This window comes from Symphalangus syndactylus, chromosome 7 (genome assembly GCF_028878055.3).
Source record: "Symphalangus syndactylus isolate Jambi chromosome 7, NHGRI_mSymSyn1-v2.1_pri, whole genome shotgun sequence".
Classification (NCBI taxonomy): domain Eukaryota; kingdom Metazoa; phylum Chordata; class Mammalia; order Primates; family Hylobatidae; genus Symphalangus; species Symphalangus syndactylus.
The window spans coordinates 61,737,529-61,765,136 of record NC_072429.2 but is presented as its reverse complement, the minus strand read 5'-3'; the positions used below and the strand labels follow the sequence as shown (position 1 = coordinate 61,765,136).

The 27,608-nt window shown below is 40.8% G+C and overlaps 1 protein-coding gene across 4 annotated transcripts in view; it reads left to right on the top strand.

Moving 5' to 3' along the window:
- TGS1 (trimethylguanosine synthase 1) overlaps positions 1-27,251 on the top strand; it is a 54,761-nt gene extending 27,510 nt beyond the window's left edge. For all 4 annotated transcript variants that reach the window (XM_063643296.1, XM_055286378.2, XM_055286377.2 and 1 more), the window contains 5 exons: positions 2,053-2,202; positions 4,486-4,629; positions 10,779-10,995; positions 12,930-13,008; positions 25,732-27,251. In XM_063643296.1, the coding sequence (XP_063499366.1) occupies positions 2,053-2,202; positions 4,486-4,629; positions 10,779-10,995; positions 12,930-13,008; positions 25,732-25,854 (713 nt within the window). In that variant the 3' untranslated portion in view covers positions 25,855-27,251. The remainder of the gene's footprint in view (positions 1-2,052; positions 2,203-4,485; positions 4,630-10,778; positions 10,996-12,929; positions 13,009-25,731) is intronic.
- Positions 27,252-27,608: the final 357 nt, after the last annotated feature.

The following is a 27,608-nucleotide window of genomic DNA, read 5'->3' as shown; positions in this document are numbered from 1 at the left end:
GAATTATTCCACCCACAATGTCATTGTACCCCCTGTTGAGAAATAATCACCTTACTTTGCTATTGGTGACACTTTTTTGGGGATGGGAAAATCTGACCTTACTGGATCATGACGACACTTTTTACTAATTACAATGATCTGATGAACATATTAGGACATAGCCCTATCCTTGAGGACCATTTGAGTGTGTAATGGAGTCTTATTCTTGGTTAGCCATCACCTCTTGTTTTTATACTTAACTGTGAAAAAAGTCTCATCTTTCTATGTTGTTGCTTCTAATTTGCTGAAGACTGAAACCAAATAACCAAACTGATAAAAATTATTTAAGGAAAAAATCACTCTCTGAATGAATGAGATCCTTTTCTGTGGAACGGAGCTAGTGACCCTTGTTTCAGTTTCTCAGATGCCATGTGACTTCGATGTGGCTGACAGCTAGAGCCTAATCTAGTCCTTGATAGAAAGGAAATGTTTAGATTTCTATAATTCACCACATAAAGCAGTGTCTTGGCTAACAGAAGTAATAACTTTTATGTTTATAGCAGTATTTCTACATATTTCCTATCACTGCTGTGAATTAAGTTAGTAAAACACTGCGCACTAACTCATTCATTCATTCATTTTTTTTTTTTTTTTTTTTTTTTTTTTGAGACTGAGTCTCGCTCTGTCACCCAGGCTGGAGTGCAGTGGCGCGATCTCGGCTCACTGCAAGCTCCGCCTCCTGGGTTCACGCCATTCTCCTGCCTCAGCCTCTCCAAGTAGCTGGGACTACAGGCGCCCGCCACCACGCCCGGCTAATTTTTTGTATTTTTAGTAGAGACGGGGTTTCACCGTGGTCTCGATCTCCTGACCTCGTGATCCGCCCGCCTCGGCCTCCCAAAGTGCTGGGATTACAAGCGTGAGCCACCGCGCCCGGCCTCATTCATTTTTTTTTAAGCAGAGTCTTGCTCTGTTGCCCAGGCTGGAGTGCAATGGCGCATTCTCAGCTTACTGCAACCTCCGCCTCCCAGGTTCAAGCGATTCTTCTGCCTCAGCCTCCCGAGTAGCTGGGATTACAGGCGCCTGCCACCGTGCCCACCTAATTTTTGTATTTTTTTTAGTAGAGATGGGGTTTCACCATGTTGGTCAGGCTGATCTCGAACTCCTGACCTCAGGTGATCCACCTGCCTCAGCCTCCCAAAGTGCTGGGATTACAGGCATGAGCCACTGCACCCAGCCCATCATTCTTTTTTTTTTTTTTTTTTTTGAGATGGAGTCTTGCTCTGTCGCCCAGGCTGGAGTGCAGTGGCGCAATCTCGGCTCACTGCAAGCTCTGCCTCCCGGGTTCACGCCATTCTCCTGTCTCAGCCTCCCAAGTAGCTGGGATTACAGGCACCCACCACCACGCCCAGCTGATTTTTGTATTTTTAGTAGAGATGGAATTTCACCATGTTGGTCAGGCTTGTCTCGAACTTCTGACCTGCCTCAGCCTCTCAAAGTGCTGGGATTACAGTTGTGAGCCACCACGCTCAGCCCACTCATTCCTTTTATAGGAATTAATAATTGGAGCTTAGGCCAGGCGGGTGGATCACGAGGTCAGGAGATTGAGACCATCCTGACTAACATGGTGAAACCCTGTCTCTACTAAAAATATAAAAAATTAGCCGGGCGTGGTGGCAGGTGCCTGTAGTCCCAGCTACTCGGGAGGCTGAAGCAAGAGAATGGCGTGAACCCGGGAGGCGGAACTTGCAGTGAGCCGAGATCGCGCCACTGCACTCCAGCCTGGGCGACAGAGCCAGACTCTGTCTCAAAAAAATAAATAAATAAATAAAAATAATAATTGGAGCTTAAAGAGCCTCGGTTACTTTCCCAAGCTCACAAAGCCAATAAGTAGCAAAATGCTGATGGTGATTGAAGCCAGTGGCGTTTCCATCAGGCTCTCCTGTTTCTCTGGGTGTGTCATTATATACATGTTCTGCTTGTAATTATTTGATGTGGCTTCATTTTTAGATAAACTCACCTGTGATACTAATTTTTTTCTTAGTGAGCATCTATATTCTTTATATTTTATTTTAGCTGAAGTGAAAAAGAAGAAGAACAAGAAGAAGAACAAAAAGGTGAATGGTCTGCCTCCTGAAATAGCTGCTGTTCCTGAGCTGGCGAAATACTGGGCCCAGAGGTACAGGCTCTTCTCTCGTTTTGATGATGGGATTAAGTTGGACAGAGGTAAAGTATATATGTATTTTTTAGCTTTATTTTGAAACCATTTCAAACTTTAAAAGAAAGTTGTAAGAATAATACAGGGAATATTCTTATCCCCTTTACCGAGATTCAGCTATTTTCAACATTTTGCCCCATTTACATTCTCATTCTCTCTCCATATGTATGTGTGTGTATCTTTTTCTGATCAGTACTTAACACACATCATGCTCATACTCCTTAATACTTCAGCGTATATTTGCTAAGAACAAGTATATTTTTGTTTAAAATAGTAAATTATCAACTTAACATTGTCCAATATTATAATCTACAGTTTATACTCTAATGTCATTAATTGTCCTAATCTTGTCCTTTATCACGTTTTTTTTTCCTTCCAGTATAGGATCATGTATTATTGCGTTTATTTTTCATGTTCTTTAGTTTCCTTTAATGTGGAATCTTTCCATAGCCTTTTTTGTCTTTCATGACTGACATTTTTCAAAGGATCAATGGCCATTTATTTTATAGGATGTCCTTCAATTTGGGTATATATATATATGTGTGTGTGTGTGTATTTTTAAAATTTCAGATTTGGGTTTAATCTGTATTTGTAGCATGTTAGGACAGATGGCAAAAGCAATTGATAAGTTATTAAAACTACAGAAAACCTGATGAAGAAATATCTAGTGCAGAAAGATACAGTTTAATGAATTAACTTTGCAAATTTTGAATTCTTTCTCCAGCTTTCCTGCTGTGATCTGCAACAACTTACTTAACTCAGTCTTGCAGACTGATGCTCATTTTCATATTGGGGTTACCTAAATACTGGTTTTTATTAACTATCAAAATCAGAAGTTCTTGATCTATGATGGAATTTCAGGGGTTCTCTGACCCTTTTAAAACAATTTGCAAAATGCTGTGTATTGGAAAAAGTACGTAGGAATTTGTAAGGAAAAATAAGGCTGGAAAACACTTGCAATTCTATAAAAGTGTATATTCTTATTTTTCAGTATTGAAGAGCCATTTAAAGTTTTGGTAAGGGGAGACAACAGGAAAATTAACACACATTATTTTTATTTATTTATTTTTCTTTTCTTTTCTTTTTATTTATTTATTTTTTTATTTTTGAGACAGGATCTCACTCTGTCACCCAGGCTGGAGTACAGTGGCACAATCTCTGCTCAGCAACCTCCACCTCCCCGGCTAAAGCAATCCTCATGCCTCAGCCTCCTAAGTAGCTGGGATTACAAGCAAGCACTACCATGCTTGGCTAATTTTTTGTAGAGACAGGGTTTTGCCATGTTGCCTAGGCTGCTCTCAAACTCCTGTGCTCAAGTGATCCACCATGCCCAGCCCAGCACATCATTTTGTTCAGATAATTGTCTTTCTGAAAAATGTAAATTTTTTCTACTAGGAAAGAAGGAGGTCAGTATTCTCTTTCCTCTAGAGTGGACACAGGACCTCATTTCTGACAATGATGAGGGCTCTGCTATTCCTCCTGTACTTCTGCAGCCCTATAGCCTTTTGCTATCCAGCTCTTTGCTTTTTCCGACCCTTTAAAAGCATGCAGTTTTGGCCAGGCATGGTGGCTCATGCCTGTAATCCCAGCACTTTGGGAGGCTGAGGCAGGGAAATCACTTGAGGCCAGGAGTTCAAGAGCAGCCTGGCTATCATGGCAAAACTCTGTCTCTCCTAAAAATGCAAAAATTGGCTGGGTGTGGTAGCGTGTGCCTGTAGTCCCAACTACTCAGGAGGCTGAGGCATGAGAATTGCTTGAACCCAGGAGGCGGAAGTTGCAGTGAGCCAAGATCATGCCATTGTACTCCAGCCTGGGCAACAGAGCAAGACACTGTCTCAAAAAAAAAAAGTGCAGTTTTTTCTGGAGTGTCCAATACAAATCCAGGCTATTGCTTCAACCTTAGGAGTGAAATAATTGGGAAACTCAGTGGAGTGGGGGGGAGCTAGCCAATTAGAGCAGCTAGTTCTCTATTTTCCACAGGAGTCAGTAGTTAAAGGCTCAAACAGAAACATCAAAATTGTAATTCAGTTATTGGAAAAATGGAGGTATACAGTATTACAAGAGAATTAGGTTAAGAATTGAGGTCATCATTTCTGTGGAAATTGGGGAATGGTACTGCTTTTTATAACAAGCTTTGAATTTTTTTCTTTAAAACTGGGTAATTTATAATTTTTAAAAAAAGGAAACTAAGCTTTTTAAAAGTATATAAGATATAGTAATGTTTGCTATGTTTATGCTTGCCTTGGCTTCTTGAAATTGAACATGCTAACACAAATACTCTTCCTTTGCAGAGGGCTGGTTTTCAGTTACACCCGAGAAGATTGCTGAACACATTGCTGGCCGTGTTAGTCAGTCCTTCAAGTGTGACGTTGTAGTAGACGCATTCTGTGGAGTTGGAGGAAATACCATTCAGTTTGCCTTAACAGGAATGAGAGGTAATTAGCCATCAATGAAAGAGAACTATTTTATGTCCAGTTAATTCAGTAAATGTTTCCATTTTGCTACAGCCTATCTTACTGAGATTTAATATATAATTAATAATTTAATATGAAATGATATAAAATAATAGCTAGCATATATTAAGCATATACTTTGTATTGCATACTGGTGTAAATGCTTCCTACAGTTGACCCTTGGACAATACAGGTTTGAACCGCATGAGTCCACTTACACTCAGATTTTTTTCAGTAAATATATTGGAAAATGTTCTGGAGATTTGTGACAATTAAAAAAAAACCCGCAGATGAATCCCCTGTAACCTAGATACATTGAAATAATTTAAAAGGTAGGAATGTCATGAATGCATGAAACATAAGTAGATACTAGTTTATCATTTGCTACCATAAAATATGCACAAATCTGTTATAAAAAGTTAAAATTTGCCTGAGCATGGTGATTCATGCCCATTATTCTAGCAGTTTGGGAGTTAGAGGCAGGAGGATCACTTGAGGCCAGGACTTTGAGACCAACCTGGTCTCTAGAAAAAATTTTAAAAATTGGCCAGGCATAGTGGCTTACCCCTGTAATCCCAGCACTTTGGAAGGCCAAGGTAGGCGGATCACCTGAGGTCAGGAGTTCGACACCAGCCTGGCCAACATGGTGAAACCCCGTCTACTAAAATTACAAAAATTAGCTAGGCATGGTGGCATGCATCTGTAGTCCTAGCTACGGGAGGCTGAGGCAGGAGACTCGCTTGAACCTAGGAGGCAGAGGTTACAGTGAGCCGAGATCATGCCACTGCACTCCAGCCTGGGCAACAGTGAGACTCTGTCTTAAAAAAAAAAAAAGAAAAAGAAAAAATTTAAAAATTAGCCAGGCATGGTGGTGTGTGCCTATAGTCCCAGCTACTCAGGCTGAGATGAGAGGATGACCTGAGCCCAGAAATTAACAGGCTGCAGTGAGCTATGATTGCACCACTGCACTCCAGCTCGGGCAACAGAGTGAGACCCAGGCTCTTAAAAAAAACTGTAGGCCAGGTGCAGTGGCTTATGCCTGTAATCCCAGCACTTTGGGAGGCCGAGGCAGGCCGATCACCTGAGGTGGGGAGTTCAAGACCAGCCTGACCAACATGGAGAAACCCTGTCTCTACTAAAAATACAAAAATTAGCCGGGCGTGGTAGCGTGTGCCTATAGTCTCAGCTACTCAGGAGGCTGAGGCAGGAGAATCACATGAACCCGGGAGGTGGAGGTTGCAGTGAGCCGAGATCATGCCAACTGCATTCTAGCCTGGGCAACAGAGCGAGACTCCACCTCAAAAAAAAAAAAAAAAAAAAAAAAAAAAAAAAAAAAAACACAGAAAAAAAAACCTACCTTATCAATAAATACAGTACTGTAAATGTATTTTCCTTATGATTTACTTAGTAACAATTTTTTCTCTATGTTTATTTTAGTAATACTATGAATAATACATACAATGTACAAAATATGCATTAATTAACTGTTTACATTATTGGTGAGGCTTCAGGTCAACAGTAGGCTATTAAAAGTTAAGTTTGGGAAGTCCAAAATTATACACAGATTTTTGACTTCACAAGAGATCAGAGCTCCTAATGTCCATCTTAAGCTCCAACTATATGTATTAATTTATTTAATCAACAATCTTGTGAATTATGTCTTACTGTCTGTGTTTCACAGATAAACTGAGACATAAAGAGATGAAATAACTTGCCCAAGTTTATACTGACACACCTAATAACTTGAAGCCAAGATCATAGTATTTTATAAAACCAAAAATGCCAAAACGGGAGAGTATTGAACAGTGGACAGGGGGACTTTGGCACTCACTATCTTTATGACTTTGGACATCATTTAACCTTAATTAATTTATTTATTATTTATTTATTTATTATTTTTTTTTTTGAGACAGAGTCTCACTCTGTCGCCCAGGCTGGAGTGCAGTGACGCGGATCTCAGCTCACTGCAAACTCTGCCTCCCGGGTTCATGCCATTCTCCTGCCTCAGCCTCCAGAGTAGCTGAGACTACAGGCGCCCGCCACCACACCCGGCTAATTTTTTGTATTTTTAGTAGAAACCAGGTTTCACCGTGTTAGCCAGTATGGTCTCGATCTCCTGACCTCGTGATCCGCCCACCTCAGCCTCCCAAAGTGCTGGGATTACATGCGTGAGCCACCGCGCCCGGCCATTTCACCTTAATTTAAAGGAGACCTTGAATTTAGATGACCTCTGTGACACCTTTCAAAAAGCTTTAAATTTCAGAGACTAAAAATTATTTAAATATTACCTCATCGTCATATAATATTTGTTGCTTGACTTGGGGATCACAAGAAAGAAAACCCCTCCCACTGTGTAACTGCCAGTAACTGTGTCAAGTAGGTAATGTGCTTTTCCCCAGGGAAAAAAATGGGTTGAAGAAGTTGAACATTCTGCCCAAACTGATATAGCTGGGTCATAAAGCAGGGTTTTTTTTTGTTTGTTTGTTTTTTGTTGTTGTTGTTGCTTTTTTCTTGTGTTTGTTTCATTTTTGAGACAGAGTCTCACTATATCACCCAGGCTGAAGTGCAGTGGCGTGATCAGTACTAACTGCAGCCTTGACTTCCTGGGCTCAAGTGATCCTCCCATCTCAGCCTCCCAAGTAGCTGAGACTACAGGCACGTGCCACCATGCCCTGCTAATTTTTTTTTTAATTTTTGTACAGACAGGATCTTGCTATATTCCCCAGGCTGGTCTTAAACCCCTGGCTTTAAGCAATCCTCCCCTTGGCCTCTAAAAGTGCTGGGATTACAGGCACGAGCCACCACACTGAGACAAGAAGCAGAGTTTTCATTCTGAAGATGCATATTTTTAATATCTTCATAGTATACATATCAATGATAGTTTCATTTCAACAAATTTCTACTGAATCTTATTAATTTATATGAAGTTAATGTTAAGTAGGAAAGTGTGATATGATTTTGGAAAGCACTTAGTAGCTATAGAAAAAACAGACTCAGTCCTTGCTCGATCTAGTCAGAGAAACTGACTTTAATCAAATTGCACTGAAAATGATGTTATCACCTTACCATTACATAGATTTTTAAGGTCAGTGCTGATGAAATGTGGCCCCTGTTTTAATACTCCTATGCTCCAAGGCATGATATTTGCTAACTTTACATGGTCTCCTGATAGCCTAGAGACAAGCTACTTTCATATTTACTACAGTAGTGGTTATTTTCTTTTTTCCTTGAATTCACTATTTACTATCAAAGTTCTTCTCAGACTTTGCCAGATAAGCCATTCCTATGGGCTAAAATCAGTATTTATTGCCTAAAAAATGGTTTTTCCTTAAAAGTTGTAAAATGTATCTTCATTTTGGCTTTACATCATAACACAATGATTAAAACACCTGCTGCCTGATAACGTAGCAAAGAAATCTGAAAATTTTCTCAGATTACTCAAACCGTCTATATGTAGGTATGTATTTCTTTTTCTTTTTCTTTTTTCTTTTTTTTTTTTTTTTTTGAGATGGAGTCTCGCTCTGTTGCCCAGGTTGGAGTGCAGTGGCACAATCTCAGCTCACTACAACCTTCGCCTCCCGAATTGAAGTGATTCTTCTGCCTCAGCCTCCCAAATAGCTGGGACTACAGGGGCCTGCCACCACGCCCAGCTAATTTTTTTTTTTTTTTGGTAGGGATGGGGTTTCGCCATGTTGGCCAGGGTGGTCTCGAACTCCTGACCTCAGGTGATCCGCCCAACCTCGGCCTCCCAAAGTGCTGGGATTACAGGCACGAGCCACCACCCCTAGCCCATAGATTTGTATTCCTGTGAGTATAGATCTTTTGCCAAGGCTTTCTGTATTTAGTGCACATTTACTAAAGGAAGATGTCTAATATGGGTCCCAAGCTAAAGGGACTCACCGTTAGAGATTGCCAGCCTCTGGGGAAAAAAGGATGCAGACAGCAAACCCCATGGCCTTCCCAGTGCTGTCATGACCTAACTTCTACCTTTGCAGCATGTGGGACTGGAAACTCAGGAACCCTCCAGCACGTTCAGGGTAGTGGGGTCCCATAATTTGCCCCGCAAACCAGAAGTGGTAATTCACAGGTGTTCCATGAATGTCAGTTATCAATACTCCTCCTAGTATCCCCATAGGATAGTTGAGCTAATGACATTATGGCAAGGAATTCGAAACAGTTAAAGTATAATTGATTTAGTGTGTTTGTGTATACATATTTAAGTATACACATATAATCAATTACACTTAACTGTTTTGAGTTCCCTATCATAATGTATGTTCATGTGTGCTTATATACACATTCGTATAATCAATTATGCTTGAACTGTATGTGTGTGTATACATTTACATATATACGCAACATACATACAAAAAGATGGCATTGCATATAGTTGAAGTTATTCCTTTGTGCCAGATTTGTTTCCACTCAGATAGTTGCTGTCTGTGCATAACTAAAGGATTAGGGAATCTGTAAAGTTTTGCATACTGCTGTTGTTAAAGATATCTTTCCCTTTTGTATGTGTTCCAGTAGTTTAGCAACAGTACTGCCTGGTAGAACTTTTTGTAATGACTTACATGTTCTGTATCTGTGCTGTCCAATATGATAGCCAGCTAGTAGCCACATGTGGCTATTAAGCTGTCAAGGTGTGCTAGTGTGGCTGAGGATTAACATTTGTCAGCTTTTTTTTTTTTTTTTTTTTGCAGTTGTGGGGTGCAGGTGTTTCGCTCTGTCACCCAGGCTAGAGTGCAGTGGCACAGTCTCAGCTCACTGCAACCTCCTCCTCCCAGGCCCAAGTGATTCACTTAAACCTCCTGAGTAGCTGAGACTGCTGGCACATGCCACCCCACCTGGCTAATTTTTTGTGTTTTTGATAGAGATGGGGTTTCGAACTCCTGAGCTCAAGGGATCCACCTGTCTCAGCCTCCCAAAGTGCTGGGATTACAGGCATGAGCCACCGTGCCCAGCCAGCATTTCTTTTATGTGATAAATTGAATGCTTCCATTCTTATTAGGCCTAAAAACAAGGTCTGCCTCCAAAAGAAATACAGATGAAAATAGGATTAACTGAATAGATTTGATGTTGAAAGTCACTTTTTCTTTGAATTTTTAGTATCATCAGCATATCTTTCCATCTGTTTCTGAACTATAAATGTAACAGACTGAGCAACTGAAAAGAATCTTTTCTCTTACAAATGTGAATGTTTATTTAGAACAGGAAAAACAGCATTGTAAATGTATGATTTTGCAATATATTATAATTGGTGCTTATATTTATTGTTCAAGTGATTTAGCACATTATTTCTCAAAAATGTTAACAAATTTGGAAACTAGCATTTTCTGGAAAACAACTACATTTCCATGACAACCACGCTGTAAGCGTAATAGTTCCACTTAGCCCTTTCAAATAAAGAATACTGCCATTAACACAGTAGTGCACATGCAAGTGTACTGAGTAGTTTACTGCAAGACATGGATAGGCTAAAATTAAATTATGTCTATGTTGCTAATTATAAAATTGGAATAAAGTAAATGAAAGTCCATTTGGTGAAAACATCATATTATCTGTTTCTTCTACCTAAAATGTCTCATTAAACATTATCGGCAGGTGTTTTTACATTTCTTCTTCATCACTTGGCTACATAAGTTTGTAAAAATGTGTTTTATTTTGGTTTTCCTTAGAAGTTGTCGAATTTGTGTTCATTTGGGCATTGCTACATTTTGAGGAAGTTTGTCTTTTCCAAAACCTAGCATTACAGGCTGTCCATACAGTCAGTGACCTTTTCAAGTGTTTCCTATTCAGGCTGTAGCACAACACAGTGGTGGCCACATATTTGGCACTCAGTAGATATTTTGTGGCAAGTATTGCCACTTGGTTAGGAAAAGCTGTAGAATGAGACAAGAAAGCCAAGTCAGTGCTTCAGTCACATTTTCTTGGTACAACACAGTGAATCTTTCTAATTTAAATAAAAAATTTAAACTGACGTCTATATCTCGGGTATATGTGGCCAAATGTCTCCTCCTCTTTAAAAAGAGTTCTTATACAGAAGATGACAGACTATTCAAAAGACAAACTATCCTATATAAGTAATAATCAGTGTCAATTAACTCATTTTTTTCTTTTCCCATTTTTAGTGATTGCCATTGATATCGATCCTGTTAAGATTGCCCTTGCTCGTAATAATGCAGAAGTTTATGGGATAGCAGATAAGATAGAGTTCATCTGTGGAGATTTCTTGCTGCTGGCTTCTTGTTTAAAGGCTGATGTTGTGTTCCTCAGCCCACCTTGGGGAGGGCCAGACTATGCCACTGCAGAGACCTTTGACATTAGAACGATGATGTCTCCTGATGGATATCCTTTGGAAGTCGTAAGAGTTTACTGAAACAATGATAGTGGAGAGAAAGGAGCATGAGAGTGAGAGAAAGAGGGAATGTGGGTGGGTGGGCAGGGTGGCTCACATTTGTAATCCTCACACATTGGGAGGCTGAGGCAGGTGGATCACCTGAGGTCAGGAGTTTGAGACCAGCCTGGCCAACATGGTGAAACCCCGTCTCTACTAAAAATACAAAAATCAGCCGGGCATGGTGGCACATGCCTGTAATCCAGCTACTCGGGAGGCCGAAGCACGAGAATCACTTGAACCCAGGAGGCAGAGGTTGCAGTGATCTGAGATCGCGCCACTGCACTCCACCCTGGGCTACAGAGCGAGACTCTGTCTCAAAAGAGAGAGAGAGATTGGCAAGGCACTGTGGCTCACACCTGTAATCCCAGCACTTTGGGAGGCTGAAGCAGGCGGATCACGAGGTCAGGAGATCGAGACCATCCTGGCTAACACGGTGAAACCCCATCTCTACTAAAAATACAAAAAATTAGCTGGGCATGGTGGCCCGTGCCTGTACTCCCAGCAACTCAGGAGGCTGAGGCAGGAGAATCGCTTGGATCTGGGAGGCCGAGGTTGCAGTGAGCTAAGATTGTGCCACTGCACTCCAGCCTGGGCAACGGAGCAAGACTCCATCTCAAAAAAAAGGGAGAGAGAGAAATTAGTGAAGAGAGGGAGTATTACCTAACAGCATTTGATAAATTCCAGTTTATTTTACATAAAAAGCAGGTATGTAAAAATTATGTGGGGATCGATCTCCAAAAGTAATGACAAATACGAGGTCATATTTCCCTTGCTTACTATTCAATTTTACCATTATAAAACAAGGACTAGAACACATACATTGGATTTATTGTCTTGTGAATTGGGAATTTCCTCAAAAAGTATCCCTGGAGTTTGTCGGTAACCATTCTATAACTCTTCAATTCACACTGATGCTGGCTAATTTGCTGTGTATCTTCACATTTTTCCCGTTACTCTTCCAAGATGTCAAAGCAAACCCTTATTTCATAGAGTAACGTTTGTTATTTGTCACTTTCGCCACCTGCCACTCCACAGTAATCATCTGTTTGACTCTTAACAGGAAACATATTTCTAAATTGCTATTAAAATTTAGAGTGTACTCCAGGGTATGCTGGCTCACGCCTGTACTCTTGGCACTTTGGGAGGCCAAGGCGGGCAAATCACTTGAGGTCAGGAGTTCAAGACCAGCCTGGCCAACATGGCTGAACCCCGTCTCTACTAAAAATACAAAAATTAGCTGGGCATGGTGGTGGGCACCTGTAATCTCAGCTACTCAGGAGGCTGAGGCAGGAGAATCGCTTGAACCCCCCACTGCACTCCAGCCTGGGTGACAAGAGCAAGACTCTGTCTCAAAAAAAAAAAATTTACAGTGTAAATTAGCTGGGCGTGTGGTGGTACATGCCTGTAATCCTGTAGTCCCAGGTACTCAGGAGGCTGAGGCACGAGGATCTCTTGAACCCAGGAGGAGGTTGCAGTGAACTGAGATTGCACTACTGCTCTCCAGCCTGGGCAGCAGAGCCAGACCCTGTCTCAAAAATAAATAAGCAGAGCCAGACTCTGTCTCAAAAATAATAAAATTAAAAAATAAAATTTAGAGGGTAGACTACAATGGCCATGGTTACTTTATTCTGACTCTTGCCTAGTACCTACCACTAGGATAATTGAAAATCGATTTAACTATCAGTCTTTGAATTATCGAGACAATATGTTGCTGAATTACAAAATTTTTTATGTAATTCTCTTTTAGGTTCCATTAGAGGGTTTAAGTTTTTGCCTTTCAGTTACATTTTGAAATACATTTGAGTTACGATAAGTAAAACACATCTCTTTCTGGTTAGAAATTAGCTGCTGTTTTCATTGTTTTTCCTTAACTGCTGTCCACCTTTGAAATTTTCAGACTTTCCAAGAAGATCACTAATAATATTGTTTATTTTCTTCCAAGAAATGCTGATATTGACCAGGTAAGCCATTACTGAAAAACTTCCATGAGTTTCTGTCTTAACTGTTAACAAGTACGGTAAAAGATACAGGACATTTCCTTACCAGAGAATGTGTTTATGAGAAGTCCCTGACTCACTGACTATTCTTAGAAAGCTGGAAGTATTATTTGTTTAAGTCTGGGCAACAGAGTGAGACTGTCTCAAAAAAATAGAGAGATTTGATGATATCTTTATTTCATGTTTTTGTTGATTTTTCTACAAACACTTACTACATATCTGCTTTGTGCCAGATACTCTTGAAAATCTTTTATCTTTCATGTTCTGAATTTCACTGTAATGTTGCTAACTGGGTTTTTCCTTTCTCTCTTATTTGATACTCTCAGAACTAGCGCTAGTATTCTGATGTTTTTTGTGTTTTTTATTCAGGAGATGCTATCTCCATTATTTCTTCAACTATATTCTCATTGTCTTTTTTCCTTTCTCTGGGGCATCTATTATAAGAGAATGTTAGTCTTTCCTATCTATTTTCTAGTGTTTGTCCCTTTTTCCTTCTGCATTGCCTCTATCAGGTTTTCCAATTCAGGCATGTCTATTCTATTATGAAATCCAATTTATCTTTCTTCATTGTGTTGCCTGTGCTTTAGAGTTTTATAGTTTTTGCTGAGTAGCGCTTTTTTTGTTGTTATTTTTGTTTTGTTTTGTTTTGTTTTGTTTTTTGAGACCATCTCGCTCTATCACCCAGGCTGGAGTGCAGTGGCCCAAACATGGCTCATTGCAGCCTCAACTAACTGGGCTCAAGCAGTCCTCCCACCTCAGCCTGCCGAGTAGCTGGGACCACAGGTACACAGCACCATGCTGAGCTAATTTTTTTATTTTTTATAGAGATGAGGTCTCACCATGTTGCCCACACTGGTCTCAAAATTAAAGGCTCAAGCAATCTTCCTGCCTCAGCATCCCAAAGTGCTGGGATTGATTATAGGTGTGAGCCACCACGTGCAGCTGAGTAGCTTTTTAAAAAAAACTACTGATACTGTAGTCCACTGGGAAAGATTCTCTATTTTCTAGGATGAGGCCCGAAAGTAAATTTTTAAACTGCCCAAAGTGGTTGTAATGTGCTCCAGAATTGAGATTCTCTGGGTTAAAAGAAGAAGAGTAAATGAAATTAACAAGCCTGAGCTCTTATTGTTAAGCAATGAAATTAGATCTTGCTGCCTTTCATCTGTTTATGATCCATTGTGTCTAAACATTAGGCCTCCCAAAATATTAATAGTATGTGTTATACCAGTTATAAGAAAAAGGGGCCGGGTGTGATGGCTCACACCTGTAATCCCAGCACTTTGGGAGCCCAAGGCGGGCAGATCGCTTGAGGCCAGGAGTTGACCAGCCTGGCCGACATGGCAAAACCCCGTCTCTACTTAAAAAAAAAAATATATATATATATATACACACACACACACACACACACACACACACACACACACACACACATTAGCCGGGCATGGTGGCGGTGCGCCTGGCCGACATGGCAAAACCCCGTCTCTACTTAAAAAAAAAATATATACACACACACACACACACACACAAATTAGCTGGGCATGGTGGCGGTGCGCCTGTAATCCCAGCTACTCGGGAGGCAGAGGTTGCAGTGAGCTGAGATCGCGCCACTGCACTCCAGCCTGGGTGACAGAGTGAGACTGTTTTAAAAAAAAAAAAGAAAAAGGAATCATCTCTTTGCTTCATGAGTTTTCTGAATTAAATTTCATATTAAACACCAGGTATTTTATATCTGCTTCACATGATTCAGAGCTGCTTTCTAGACTGCCAGATAAGGTTGAGCCTAACAATTCCATAATTTCTGTTTTTCTCATATGTGAATATTATGCCCCACATCGTCTCATCAGAGATGATGTGATCCTTATATTAAATGTAGACAGGCTCATTTCAGTACTTGAATAACGAGAGGAAATTCAGTTTATCATGCAATTTATGCTGATTTACTTTTTCTAGTTACATTAACACTTTCACAAAGAGAAAGTAAACTTTTTCTAGTTACATTAACACTTTCACAAAGAGAAAGTTAACTTTTTCTTTAACTTGTGTTTTTGGTTTATTTCAAAAACTTGCCAGAATTGGAGTTGGTGGTTCATGTTTTTTGCCTCTAGAGGGAGTAATGACACTAGGGAATAATGAAACCAAGAAAGACTGATGAGATTACAAGTGTATTATTTTTTTTTTGCTATCAAATTTTGATCAGATTACAGTGGGAAATTAACTTTTTTTTAAATGAAGAAAATGTATCCATATGTAGGACCTTTTTAATGACAGGAGACAGTACTAAAAATTGAGAGAAATCACAGTTGCAAAGAAAATTGACTTTTTTTTGTTAAGGAACTTTTAGAATGTTACGACAACCTGAATTTGCGAATGGTTTGGGTTCCCAAGTGTGTCACGGTCTGCTGTTTGAAACTCAGGCTAAATTTTTCTCATATAAATGTCTGTGAAGGACAGTTAATTTCCCATCCAGGGAGATTGTACTCTTAGGTAATATTTATATCATCTTAAACAGCATAGACTCAGTACAAATACAACTTATCTCAAATATTTCCACGTAAGAGATTATGCTAATTGTTTCCTGTATCTAGTGAAATGTTTTCCTAGGTCCTGTATTACCTCAGTCTTCTATTCCTTTTTTCTATTTGGAGATGATTCCAAGACATGCATTTCTTGCTAAGAACTGAGTAATTTAGAAAAATATCTTTTTGTGAGAGGCTCTTTGGAGGTAAGGTATATACCTTACTCTTGAAATTGCTGTTGAAACCCAAGGACTAATTTTTATTTATTTGTTTATTTTATTTATTTATTTATGGAGATAGGGTTTCTCTCTGTCACGCAGACTAGAGTGCAGTAGCAGCAGCATGATCATAGCTCACTGCAACCTCAAATTCCTGGGCTCAAGTGATCCTCCTGCCTCAGCCTTCTGAAGTGCTGGGATCTCAAATCCAATTCAAAAAGCCCAAAGTAAATATATTTTGTCTGCTTGATGCCTGTATCTTGCCATGCTTTCCTTTCTTTCTTTCCTTGGACAGCCGGAGAATTCGAACTAATTCTAGCTTTGGATCTACCATGCTTCGCAAACATGAAAGGTTTCTCTCTTAAGTGGTAAACCTATTGAACATATTAATAGATGGAAATCTCTGAACAGACAAGGACTTAGTCCTTCCCAAAGGAAGATGCAGGCAGCAATTATCAAACACCACCTTTGTGTGAAGTCCTTGTGGGTGGAATCTCTGACATAAAGAGTCTTGTCTCTTAGCCCAAGGCAGGAATGAAGAGAGGAAGTCTGCTGGTCTGTTTGATATGGCAGCTTCTCATCTTTGTTTAATTTTATAATTAGACATAAAACATCTAGTCTCAGAAAAGCGATAGCGTTTGTACTTTTCAGGTAAGATAATTTAAGTTACTTATATTATAGTATGTATCTTACCAATACAGAGAGCAAGGCAACATTAAGCAACATCCCTAAGAATTATGTTTAAAAAATGAACTGTATCATGTTAATTCCTGGCCTTTGTCTGGCAGACACACTCCACCCTTCCATGGCTTCCCCAGGCACATGTCATGTAACATTTGGGCAAGGCAAATCCTACCTTTTTTATTTCCTCATAAAGCGGAGAAGTTTACAAATTAACTAATACTTAAATAAACCCGAAGTATAAAATTGATGTTAGATTTCTTTTCTTTTTCTTTTTTTTCTTTTTCTTTTTTTTTTTTTTTTTTGAAACGGAGTCTCGCTGTCACCCAGGCTGGAGTGCAGTGGGGCGATCTCCACTCACTGCAGGCTCTGCCCCCCAGGGTTCACGCCATTCTCCTGCCTCAGCCTCCCGCGTAGCTGGGACTACAGGCGCACGCCACCCCGCCCGGCCAATTTTTTTTTGTATTTTTAGTAGAGATGGGGTTTCACTGTGTCAGCCAGGATGGTCTCGATCTCCTGACCTCATGATCCGCCCGCCTTGGCCTCCCAAAGTGCTGGGATTACAGGCGTGAGCCACCGTGCCCGGCCGATGTTAGATTTAATAATGGGATTCATCTCTTTTTTTTTTTGAGACAGAGTCTTGCTTTGTTGCCCAGGCTGGAGTGCAATGGTGCGATCTCGGCTTACTGCAACCTCTGCCTGCCTCCCAGGTTCAAGCGATTCTCCTGCCTCAGCCTCCCAAGTAGTTGGGACTACAGGCACACACCACCATGGCTAGCTAATTTTTGTATTTTTAGTAGAGACAGGGTTTCACCGTGTTGGCCAGGATGGTCTCGATCTCTTGACCTCGTGATCCGCCCGCCTTGGCCTCCCAAAGTGCTGGGATTACAGGCATGAGCCACCACGCCTGGCCCTCATCTCTCCTTAGTTGGCAGAGTACTTGAGGCTCCAATTGTCTTTGTATATTTTGTTCTCTAATGTCTAGGAAGGGAAACATTCCTCATTGTAGCAGTCACTTCTAATACTTTATTTTGGTAGGTAGGTAAGTAGATGGATAGATAGGTCGATAGGAATGAGGTACTTACTTATAGGTAATATTTCTAAAACTTACCATATATAAGAATAGAGTTGTAAGTATTTGAATAATGTAAGTAGTTGAATTTGAATAAATATGAAAAACTATTAGGTAACATTGTTATGTGGAAAATGTTTTAAATATAACTAAATTCAGTTTATTAGCATTTGTAGTGGTTTTGGCTAAATACAATAAAAATTTATCACAGATTTCTTTGCAAATATTCTAAGTAATTATAGTATCTGTGTATTTAATAAATAGAAGATTGGGTCCTAACTGGTTTCTAAATATTAGATTTTTTTAATTTGCGTCAAATTTTTCTGAATTAATATAGTGGAAATCTAATCTAATGGTAGCTCTCTCATAGAGGTAGAGAACATTAGTCCAGGTTTAGGAACCAGAAGCATGAGAGAATAAAAAGAAGGCTAAGAACTGGATTGGGCTTCTGGTACATGTTGGAATAGTAGACTCCAAACTAGTTAGTTGAAAATAGCCTTTACAACTCAGAGCACTCCCAAGTGCATTCATCCTACTGCACTAACTATACCCTGCATTCATACACTATGCATCTACAGCATAGGAACTGGCATACATACTTAGCGTGTACAGTGTCCTCTTAGCCATTTCATTAACTCATCATGACATTCTGGAGCAGTGTGTCTCTGGAGCACCTGATTCATTGAAGGCTATGGAGGTACAGTGATTTGCCTGGTCATTCTGCCACACAGCGACAGTCTTACTACACCTTGCTGTCTCCCACTGACACAGTGTTCATCACCAAGAAGAAACAGATTTATCTGTTATCACAATATTAGCTCACCATGAGATTGGAGCAGTAAGTAGAATTTGACTCTTTCAGTAACTGGTTACCATTTTTTTTTTTTTTTGAGACAGGGCCAGGCTGGAGGGCAGTGGTGTGATCACTGCTCTGCAGCCTCCCAGACTGAAACAATTCTCCCACCTTGGTCTCCTGAGTACCTGAGACTACAGGTGTGCACCACCACACCTGGCTAATTTTTATATTTTTTTGTAGAGATGGGGTTTCGCCATGTTGGCCAGCTATTCTTCACCTCAGCATCCCAAAGTGCTGGGATTACAAATGTCAGCCACCGCGCCCAGCCTGATTCCCAGTTTTCTAGACCAACTCTGTTCTTGGTGAAATCACTGCTTAATCATACACTGCAATTCAGGATAAATATGTGATCAGTTCTTAATATTTACTAGCCAGCTTTTCCCTTGGGAAGTTTGCTGCTGCACAATTAGAGCAGAATTGTTTGTTCTTAAACCATATATATTGTCATGCTCTAAAGGGGTTGTGATGATTGGCCTCATAGTTGACTTGGGAAGACACAAATACAGCTTTGCTGAAATGCTCCTAAATATAGCTTGTATCTCCTTCACTACTGCGGGTAACTTTTCTCAGTAAATGATGGAGATAGAAATTAGAGGGATGTCCAGCTCTTCTGGGCCACACATAGTGCTACCTGCCAGTCCTGTGCTGATAGCCTGTGCTTCCTGTAATTTGTTGAAGTGAACAGTCTTCATGTTTCCAGTATCTAGTAATGAGAATGAGTGAAGGACAGAGCTTAGTGAACTGGTTGTTTTTGGGTTTTGGTGGGGTTTTTTCTTCTTTGGAGACAGAGCCTGGCTCTATCCACCAGGCTGCAGTACAGTGACATGATCACAGCTCACTGCAGCCTCAACCTCCCAAGCTCAAACAATCCTCCTATCTCAGCCTTCAGAGTAGCTGGAACCATATGCACAGGCCACCATGCCTGGCTAATTTTTCTATTTTTTGTAGACACAGGATTTCACCATGTTGCCCAGGCTGGACTTCTAGGCTAAAGCAATCTTTCTACTTCAGCCACCCAAAGTTCTCCGTGCCCGGCCTGGTTGGTAGCCTCCTCTTAGGACACCAGTGTAGGTTAGCTTGTGATGCCTGGGAGATTTTTTTTTGTTTTTGAGACAGAGTTTTGCTCTTGTTGCCCAGGCTGGAGTGCAATGGCCTGATCTCAGCTCACCACAAACTCCACTTCTCAGGTTCAAGCAATTCTCCTGCCTCAGCCTCCCAGGTAGCTGGGATTACAGGCATACACCACTATGCCTGGCTAATTTTTTTTTTTTTTTAGTAGAGACAGGGTTTCTCCATGTTGGTCAGGCTGGTCTCGAACTCCCGACCTCAGGTGATCCGCCTGCCTCAGTCTCCCAAAGTTCTGGGATTACAGGCGTGAGCCACTGCCCGGCTGCCTGGGAGAATTTTTTTGACCTGCCACCAGGTGCTCCTGTTGATGATAGTGGCTTTAAGATTTATTTACTTAAGCATAGAAATCTCATTTCTGTTTACCATGTGCAGAGAAATGGAACTAATTTAATGAATATTTTTAAGTTTGAATGATGCCTGATTTTCTGCTGACTAAAAAATATTTTCTTCTTTCACCTCCCAGAGAACTTTTAATTACCAGAAATGTTTTGCCAACTGTGTTTTATTTTCGTGTGGTTATTAGTTGGATCTAGCAAAAGAAAAGAGGGACAAAAATAACTAGTGGCAAAGAACTTTTTTGGCCTGTGTGACATTAGGTTTGTAGTCACAGCCAGTATTTCAGATGCCTGCTGCTGCTAGCATTGTATTTGACACAGATCTGAAGGCCACATAAAATGCTCTTTATTTTAACCTGGTACAATTATATTCTAACCACATTTCTGCGTATCGTAGATATAATCTCTTCCATGTAGTAATAGGGCATTTTTCAGCACTCTGATGTTTCTGTGTCTTTCTTGTAATAAAGTGTATCTGTCATTAGTGATTATTATATATTCTTCCAGTAAGATGCAGTTGGGAGGTTATTTTCTCTCATTCAGTTATCATGCACTTTTACTTTAAATCCAGTTTCTCTTGAAAAAATGCAGTTTTGCCCCGGGGGGGGTGGCTTACGCCTGTAATCCCAACACTTTGGGAGGCCGAGGTGGGCGGATCACCTGAGGTCAGGAGTTTTGAGACCAGCCTGGCCAACATGGTGAAACCCTGTCTCTACTAAAAATACAAAAATTAGCCAGGTGCAGTGGCGGGCGCCAGTAATCCCAGCTACTCGGGAGGCTGAGGCAGGAGAATTGCTTGAACCCAGGAGGCAGAGGTTGCAGCAAGCCGAGATCATGCCACTGCACTCCAGCTTGGGCGATAGAGCCAGACTCGTCTCAAAAAACAAAACAAAAATGCAGTTTTGAATGTTTATTTGATGCTTAAATCTTCTGTGCTTTAACACCTTCATTGTGATCTTTTCTCTGTTTCTCCTTTCCCAGTCCCCAAAGAACAACTTTACTGCCTGATGTCAAATCTAGTCAAGAGTTCAGTCCTTAATTCTAGTTCTGGTCCAAATTAATTGGGATTTATTTTGGTAAAATTAATATATTTAGGTAATATGCCAAAAACATGGAAAGTAATCCAGAGCTGCTAATCTTTATCTGTTTGTACCTGCTGTTCTCCCTCTCTCTGTCCTTCCTACCCTCTTTTGCTCTCACAATTTACTAAATTCTAAGAAAGGGGAGGGAACCAAATAACAGTTTGTCAGCTAAACCTTCTAGTGAAAAATAAAGACAGCTAGAAATTAATGGCATTTGTTAAATTTGCCTGAAGCAAAGTTATTTGCTTGAACTACTAAATTTATAGTCTTTCCAACTCCAAAATTCTAACTTTTAACATATATGTAGTTGTGAAAATGTGAAAACGTACAAAATGGCTAAAGTTAGAAATTATTTGTCATCAGAACACTTGAAAGTAACAAGTTTTTTATAAAAAAAATTGTTTCTAAACACCAAGTACGTAAGAGTTTTCTCACTATATTTTGTCACATAGATTCACCACCTTCTCCAGTATCAGGAACAATATTTGTTTTATTTGTCCATCATCTGACTCTCCCAACCAGAATGTAAAATTCATGAAGGTGGGGATTTTTGTTTGTTTTTTGCTATACTGCACTATCTAGAACAGATACCTATAAGCTCTCAATAATAGTTATTGAGTAAAGTAATTTATGAACTCTTTTGCACAGACTTCAGAACTCATTTCTGAGAAAACTCCCATCTTACCTCCGTTTTTTATTTTAATCCCAAGCACCCACATCTGACAACCCTCTGAAAGGTATTAAGAAAAACAAAACTACCCCACCTTCTCAGAAATTGGTTTTTATGTAATTCTATTTATGGCTTATATAAGAAATAACAACCATCGGCCGGGCACGGTGGCTCACGCCTGTAATCCCAGCACTTTGGGAGGCCGAGGTGGGCGGATCACGAGGTCAGAAGATCAAGACCATCCTGGCTAACATGGTGAAACGCCATCTCTACTAAAAATACAAAAAATTAGCCGGGCGTGGTGGCGGGCGCCTGTAGTCCCAGCTACTCGGGAGGCTGAGGCAGGAGAATGGCGTAAACCCGGGAGGCGGAGCTTGCAGTGAGCCGAGATTGCGCCACTGCACTCCAGCCTAGGCAACAGAGCAAGACTCCGTCTCAAAAAATAATAATTATTATTATTATCTATATTTATAGTACCTTTATTTTTTTTTCAAGTAAACTTCAGAAATGGTTTTTCTTTTCTTTAAAGTGCTCTTTTAGGGAGATAGACAGTATTCCTATTTTTTGGATTTAGAAAGCCAAAAAAAGCCTATTTTAATGGCTTTCTTAACAACAACAAAATTGGCTTCTTTTTTTTTTTTTTTTTTTTTTTTTGAGACAGAGTCTCACTCTGTCACCCAGGCTGGAGTGCAGTGGTGCGATCTCAGCTCACTGCAAGCTCCGCCTCCCGAATTCACACCATTCTCCTGCCTCAGCCTCCCGAGTAGCTGGGACTACAGGCGCCCGCCACCACCCCCGGCTAATTTTTTTGTATTTTTAGTAGAGACGGAGTTTCACTTTGTTTGCCAGGATGGTCTCGATCTCCTGACCTCGTGATCCGCCCTCCTCAGCCTCCCAAAGGTTCTGGGATTACAGGCGTGAGCCACAGCACCCGGCCTAAAAATGGCTTTTTAAATTAATGCAGCAAATTATTGGTAGAACTGGGGATTTTTAAGTTATTTGTTAAAGGGCACAGCAGAAGTGCTACATTTGAGTTATATCTCAACTCAAAGAAAAATTACTGTGAAAAAATGATAAACTGTTCAAGATGCCTTTTATTGGCTAAAGACAAAATAACTTTTTTTTTTTTTTGCCCTTTCTTTTAAAAAAAACCAGACTGGCATAAAGATACTAAAATAGAATTTAAAACATTTATTCCTAATAATTGCTACTTTGCTATTTTTAAATTTCTAGTTTCACTTTAAGTATTCCTTACAAAAAAAAAAATAGTAGGGGAGGTGCTTTTAATCATTATAAGGGATACTGTATTTGACTTATTTTCACATAATAATGTACCATAGAATGACTGGTTGCTTCTTCCCTATTTCTGTGTCTGTGACTTTTTACATACTCACTGGAAATGCACAATAAATCTTCCCTTCTACCAGAAGCTGGGGTGGTATGCATAATACCACTGAGATTCATTCTCTCAACCCTTAAAACAAAACCAGACTGACTGAGTGCCTCTCTTTACAAAATACACAACTATAATTTTGCTGATTGCAGTTATAGAAAATGCTTGTTTCTCGTTGTTTATGCCTGTCCCTAATACTTTGGGTGTCCTTTTTTCTATTGCTGTGTCTTCTATTCTCTGATTGCCAGGGCTCCCCACTGCATTCTCCCTTCTCTTGATCTTTCCTCTTACTACCCTGAAAAACTGATCTCTGGTGAAGTAATCATGAGTTAGAAAGTAACATATTTGATATTTAAAAGATTTCTGAGAGGTTGGGTGAAAAAAGCACTGAACCAAAACAAAACCTTATCTGTATAAGAACTTAGGGTAAAACATTACTAGTTTACAATGTACCAAGGTGAGTGCAAGCATTACTGTCTTGTAACAAAAGAATCTTTAGCAGCTAACTGCCCCATCCCCCTGTGAAATGCCGGTCTTTTGGCTAGCATCCTTTTGATGCTAACTGTGGAGGTGGGGAGGGAGCAATGCTTTCAGCTTCCTAATAAAGGAGTTAGTCACTATATTCTAGTAGACCTCAAAAAGAGCAATGTATTTTTACCACAACTGTTGTGGAAAGCATTTAAAATACACAAAAGAGCAACAGGTAGAAGAAGTGATCCAAGGTGGGAGAAAAGAAAGGAGACCGGTGAGAGAAGGAAAAGTCACTAGAGGCTAGACTCCTCATGAGAGTAGGGACCCTGGCCTGGATCAGAGCTAGGATTATGTAGCAGGTACTCAGTAAATACTGTTGAATGAATGAGAGAGAGGGTGAGATGCAGACAGTAAGATGAACAGGACAAAGGCTTTCAGGAAATAATCTTTAAATGTTTTTGTTAAGAAATAAACCTGGGGAGGAAGAGGAAGGAGGGTGAGAAAAATAGTAATAATATTTTAAAAATAAACCTAGGCCAGGCGTGGTGGCTTGTAATCCCAGCACTTTGGGAGGCCAGGCCAAGCGGATCACCAGGTCAGGAGTCAGAGACCAGCCCGGCCAACTTGGTGAAACACCATTTCTACTAAAAAAATACAAAAATTAGCTGGGCATGGTGGCATGTGCATGTAATTCCAGATGCTCAGGATGCTGAGGCAGGAGAATTGCTTGAACCCAGGAGGCAGAGGTTGCAGTGAGCCAAGATCACGCCACTGAACTGTAGCCTGGGCGACAGAGTAGGACTCCATCTCAAAAAACAAATAAATAAATAGCCAGGCGTGGTGGCTCACGCCTGTAATCCTAGCACTTTGGGAGGCCAAGGCGGGTGGATCACGAGGTCAGGCGATCGAGACCATCCTGGCTAACATGGTGAAACCCCGTCTCTCCTAAAAATACAAAAAATTAGCCGGGCATGGTGGCGGGCATCTATAGTCCCAGCTACTCGGGAGGCTGAGGCAGGAGAATGGCGTGAACCTGGGAAGCGGAGCTTGCAGTGAGCCGAGATCGCACCACTGCACTCCAGCCTGGGCAACAGAGACTCCGTCTCAAAAAAAAAAAAGAAAAAAGAAAGAAACCTGGGGAGGAGGAGGAAGGAGGGTGAGAAAAATAGTAATAATATTTTAAAAATAAACCTAGGCTGGGCGTGGTGGCTTGTAATCCCAGCACTTTGGGAGGCAAGGCCGAGCGGATCACCAGGTCAGGAGTTCGAGACCAGCCTTGCCAACTTGGTGAAACACCATTTCTACTAAAAAAAATACAAAAATTAGCTGGGCATGGTGGCATGCGCATGTAATTCCAGATGCTCAGGAGACTGAGGCAGGAGAATTCCTTGAACCTGGGAGGCGGAGGTTGCAGTGAGCCAAGATCGCGCCACTGAACTGTAGCCTGGGCAACAGAGTAGGACTCCATCTCAAAAAACAAAATAAATAAATAGGGCTGGGCGCGGTGGCTCAGGGCGCGGTGGCTCAAGCCTGTAATCCCAGCACTTGGGGAGGCCAAGGCGGGTGGATCACGAGGTCAGGAGATCGAGACCATCCTGGCTAACACGGTGAAACCCCGTCTCTACTAAAAATACAAAAAATTAGCCGGGCGTGTTGGCGGGCGCCTGTCGTCCCAGCTACTTGGGAGGCTGAGGCAGGAGAATGGTGTGAACCCAGGAGGCGGAGCTTGCAGTGAGCAGAGATTGCGCCACAGCACTCCAGCCTGGGAGACAGAGCAAGACTCCGTCTCAAAAAAACAAAAAAAAACAAAATGAATAAACAAACAAACATGACTTCGGGAGGCAGAGGTGAGAGGAATGCTTAAGACCAGGAGTTCAAGAAAAGCTTGGGCAACAAAGTGAGACCCTGCCTCTAATGTTTAAAAATAAAAATAAAATTTTTTAATAAACCAGATGTTTAGGAAGGATTCGTTCATTTTCTTCTTCCTCTGAGTTCTTAACTATGGCATTGGAAATATCAAGTCCTATACAACGGCATAGCACCATGAACTTTCCCATAATGTCAAAAGGATCTGAAACAACAAGTATTCCCATCTCCAAATATTGCGTCGATGCCTGGGAAGTAGCACTGAACATTTGAAATGCCTCATTATTCAAAGGACTTAAAAGCCAGAGTCTTCCTATTATTTGATAAAGCAGTACGAATGAAAGACTTTTGAAATTGTGCTTATGTGTGTGTGTGACTTTCTTCTGTTCATCTTTTTAGGTGGCATCCTTAGCTGGGCCTGGAGGGCAAGTGGAAATAGAACAGAACTTCCTTAACAATAAATTGAAGACAATCACTGCATATTTTGGTGACCTAATTCGAAGACCAGCCTCTGAAACCTAACTATGCGGCAGTGCAAGGACAAAAGATCATGGAGTGGTCAGAACATTCAGATGAGACGTTTGGCATGTCTTCCTTTATTCACTGAGATTTTCTACCCATGGTCTTTTTTTTTTTTTTGAGACGGAGTCTTGCTGTGACCCAGGCTGGAGTGCAGTGGTGCGATCTCAGCTCACTGCAAGCTCCGCCTCCTGGGTTCACGCCATTCTCCTGCCTCGGCCTCCCGAGTAGCTGGGACTACAGGCACCCGCCACCGTGCCCAGCTAATTTTTTGTATTTTTAGTAGAGATGGGGTTTCACCGTGGTCTCGATCTCCTGACCTCGTGATCCACCCTCCTCGCCTCCCAAAGTGCTGGGATTACAGGCGTGAGCCACCGCGCCCAGCCTCTACCGATGGTCTTGTATCACCCTATGAAATGGAAACTTACAGGACTCAAATATCAGTGAAATATTTTGAGATCTTTGAATAATTCCTTTTGAGGAATTATACAAAATTAATATATGAGTCCTTTGTAATTTATTTTTTTTGAGACAGGATCTCACTCTGTCGCCCAGGCTGGAGTGCAGTGCCATGATCACAGCTCACTGCAGGTTCAACCTTCTGAGCTCAAGCAATCCTTCTGTCTCAGTCTCCTCAGTAGCTGGGGCTTTAGGTGGGCACTGCCACACCGGACTAATTTTTGTATTTTTTGTAGAGATGAGGTCCCACCATGTTGCTCAGGCTGGTGTCAAACTCCTGGGCTCAGTCAGTCCGCCCACCTCACCCTCCCCAAGTGCTGGAATTACAGGCGTGAGCTACTGTGCCCAGCCTTATGGACGTCCTTTTGAAGCATCTTTTTCACTCACAGAATATGAATACATTTATTTAGACTTTTTCTAGAACTTTCCTGTTTTCATGTCTTTGCTTCATCTGGAATTGGCTTATTAACACCCTTTCATAAAGTTTGTGTTTGTAAAATTTCCATTGTAACATCAATACGCAATATATTTTGTAATATAGGAGTTTATATTTTTTTATTAAAATGGCAATGAAAGCAAGAGGGATATGTGTTGCTTAATTATTCATCTAGAAAGTTCAGTCATTTTTACAAGTAGGCAAAAAAATAGTGACATACAACTCTGTCCATTGAAGGTTAGACCTGGGACTTCTATATTTTAATAATATGAGCGTGTTAAACATTAAACAGAACATGATATTGGCTGGGATAAGATTAGAGAATTGAAATAAATTTGGGGAACTTCCAATAAATACTAGAAAATTAGACTAGAAAAATAGCTGTTATATAAATAACTTTGTTGGAATATGCTAATTTTAGTGTCTTGAAACTACAGTTTATGTCTGATTGCTCTGCAGTACAGTAGCAACCGAGCTGATCAATAAAGGTGAAATTACTTTTTCATTTGTTCTTGGTTTTTAAACCTTATGTAGCATTCTTTTTTTTTTTTTTTTTTTCTCTGTCGCCCAGGCTAGAGTGCAATGGCTCAGCTCACTGCAACCTCTGCTTCCTGCGTTCATGGCATTCTCCTGCCTCAGCCTCCCGAGTAGCTGGGACTACAGGCACCTGCCACCACGCCCAGCTAATTTTTTATATTTTTAGTAGAGGTGGGGTTTCACAGTGTTAGCCAGGATGGTCTCGATCTCCTGACCTTGTGATCCAACTGCCTCAGCCTCCCGTAGTGCTGGGATTACAGGCGTGAGCCACCACGCCTGGCTTTATGTAGCATTCTTAAAGTCACTAGGGAGATGGCAGGTGAAG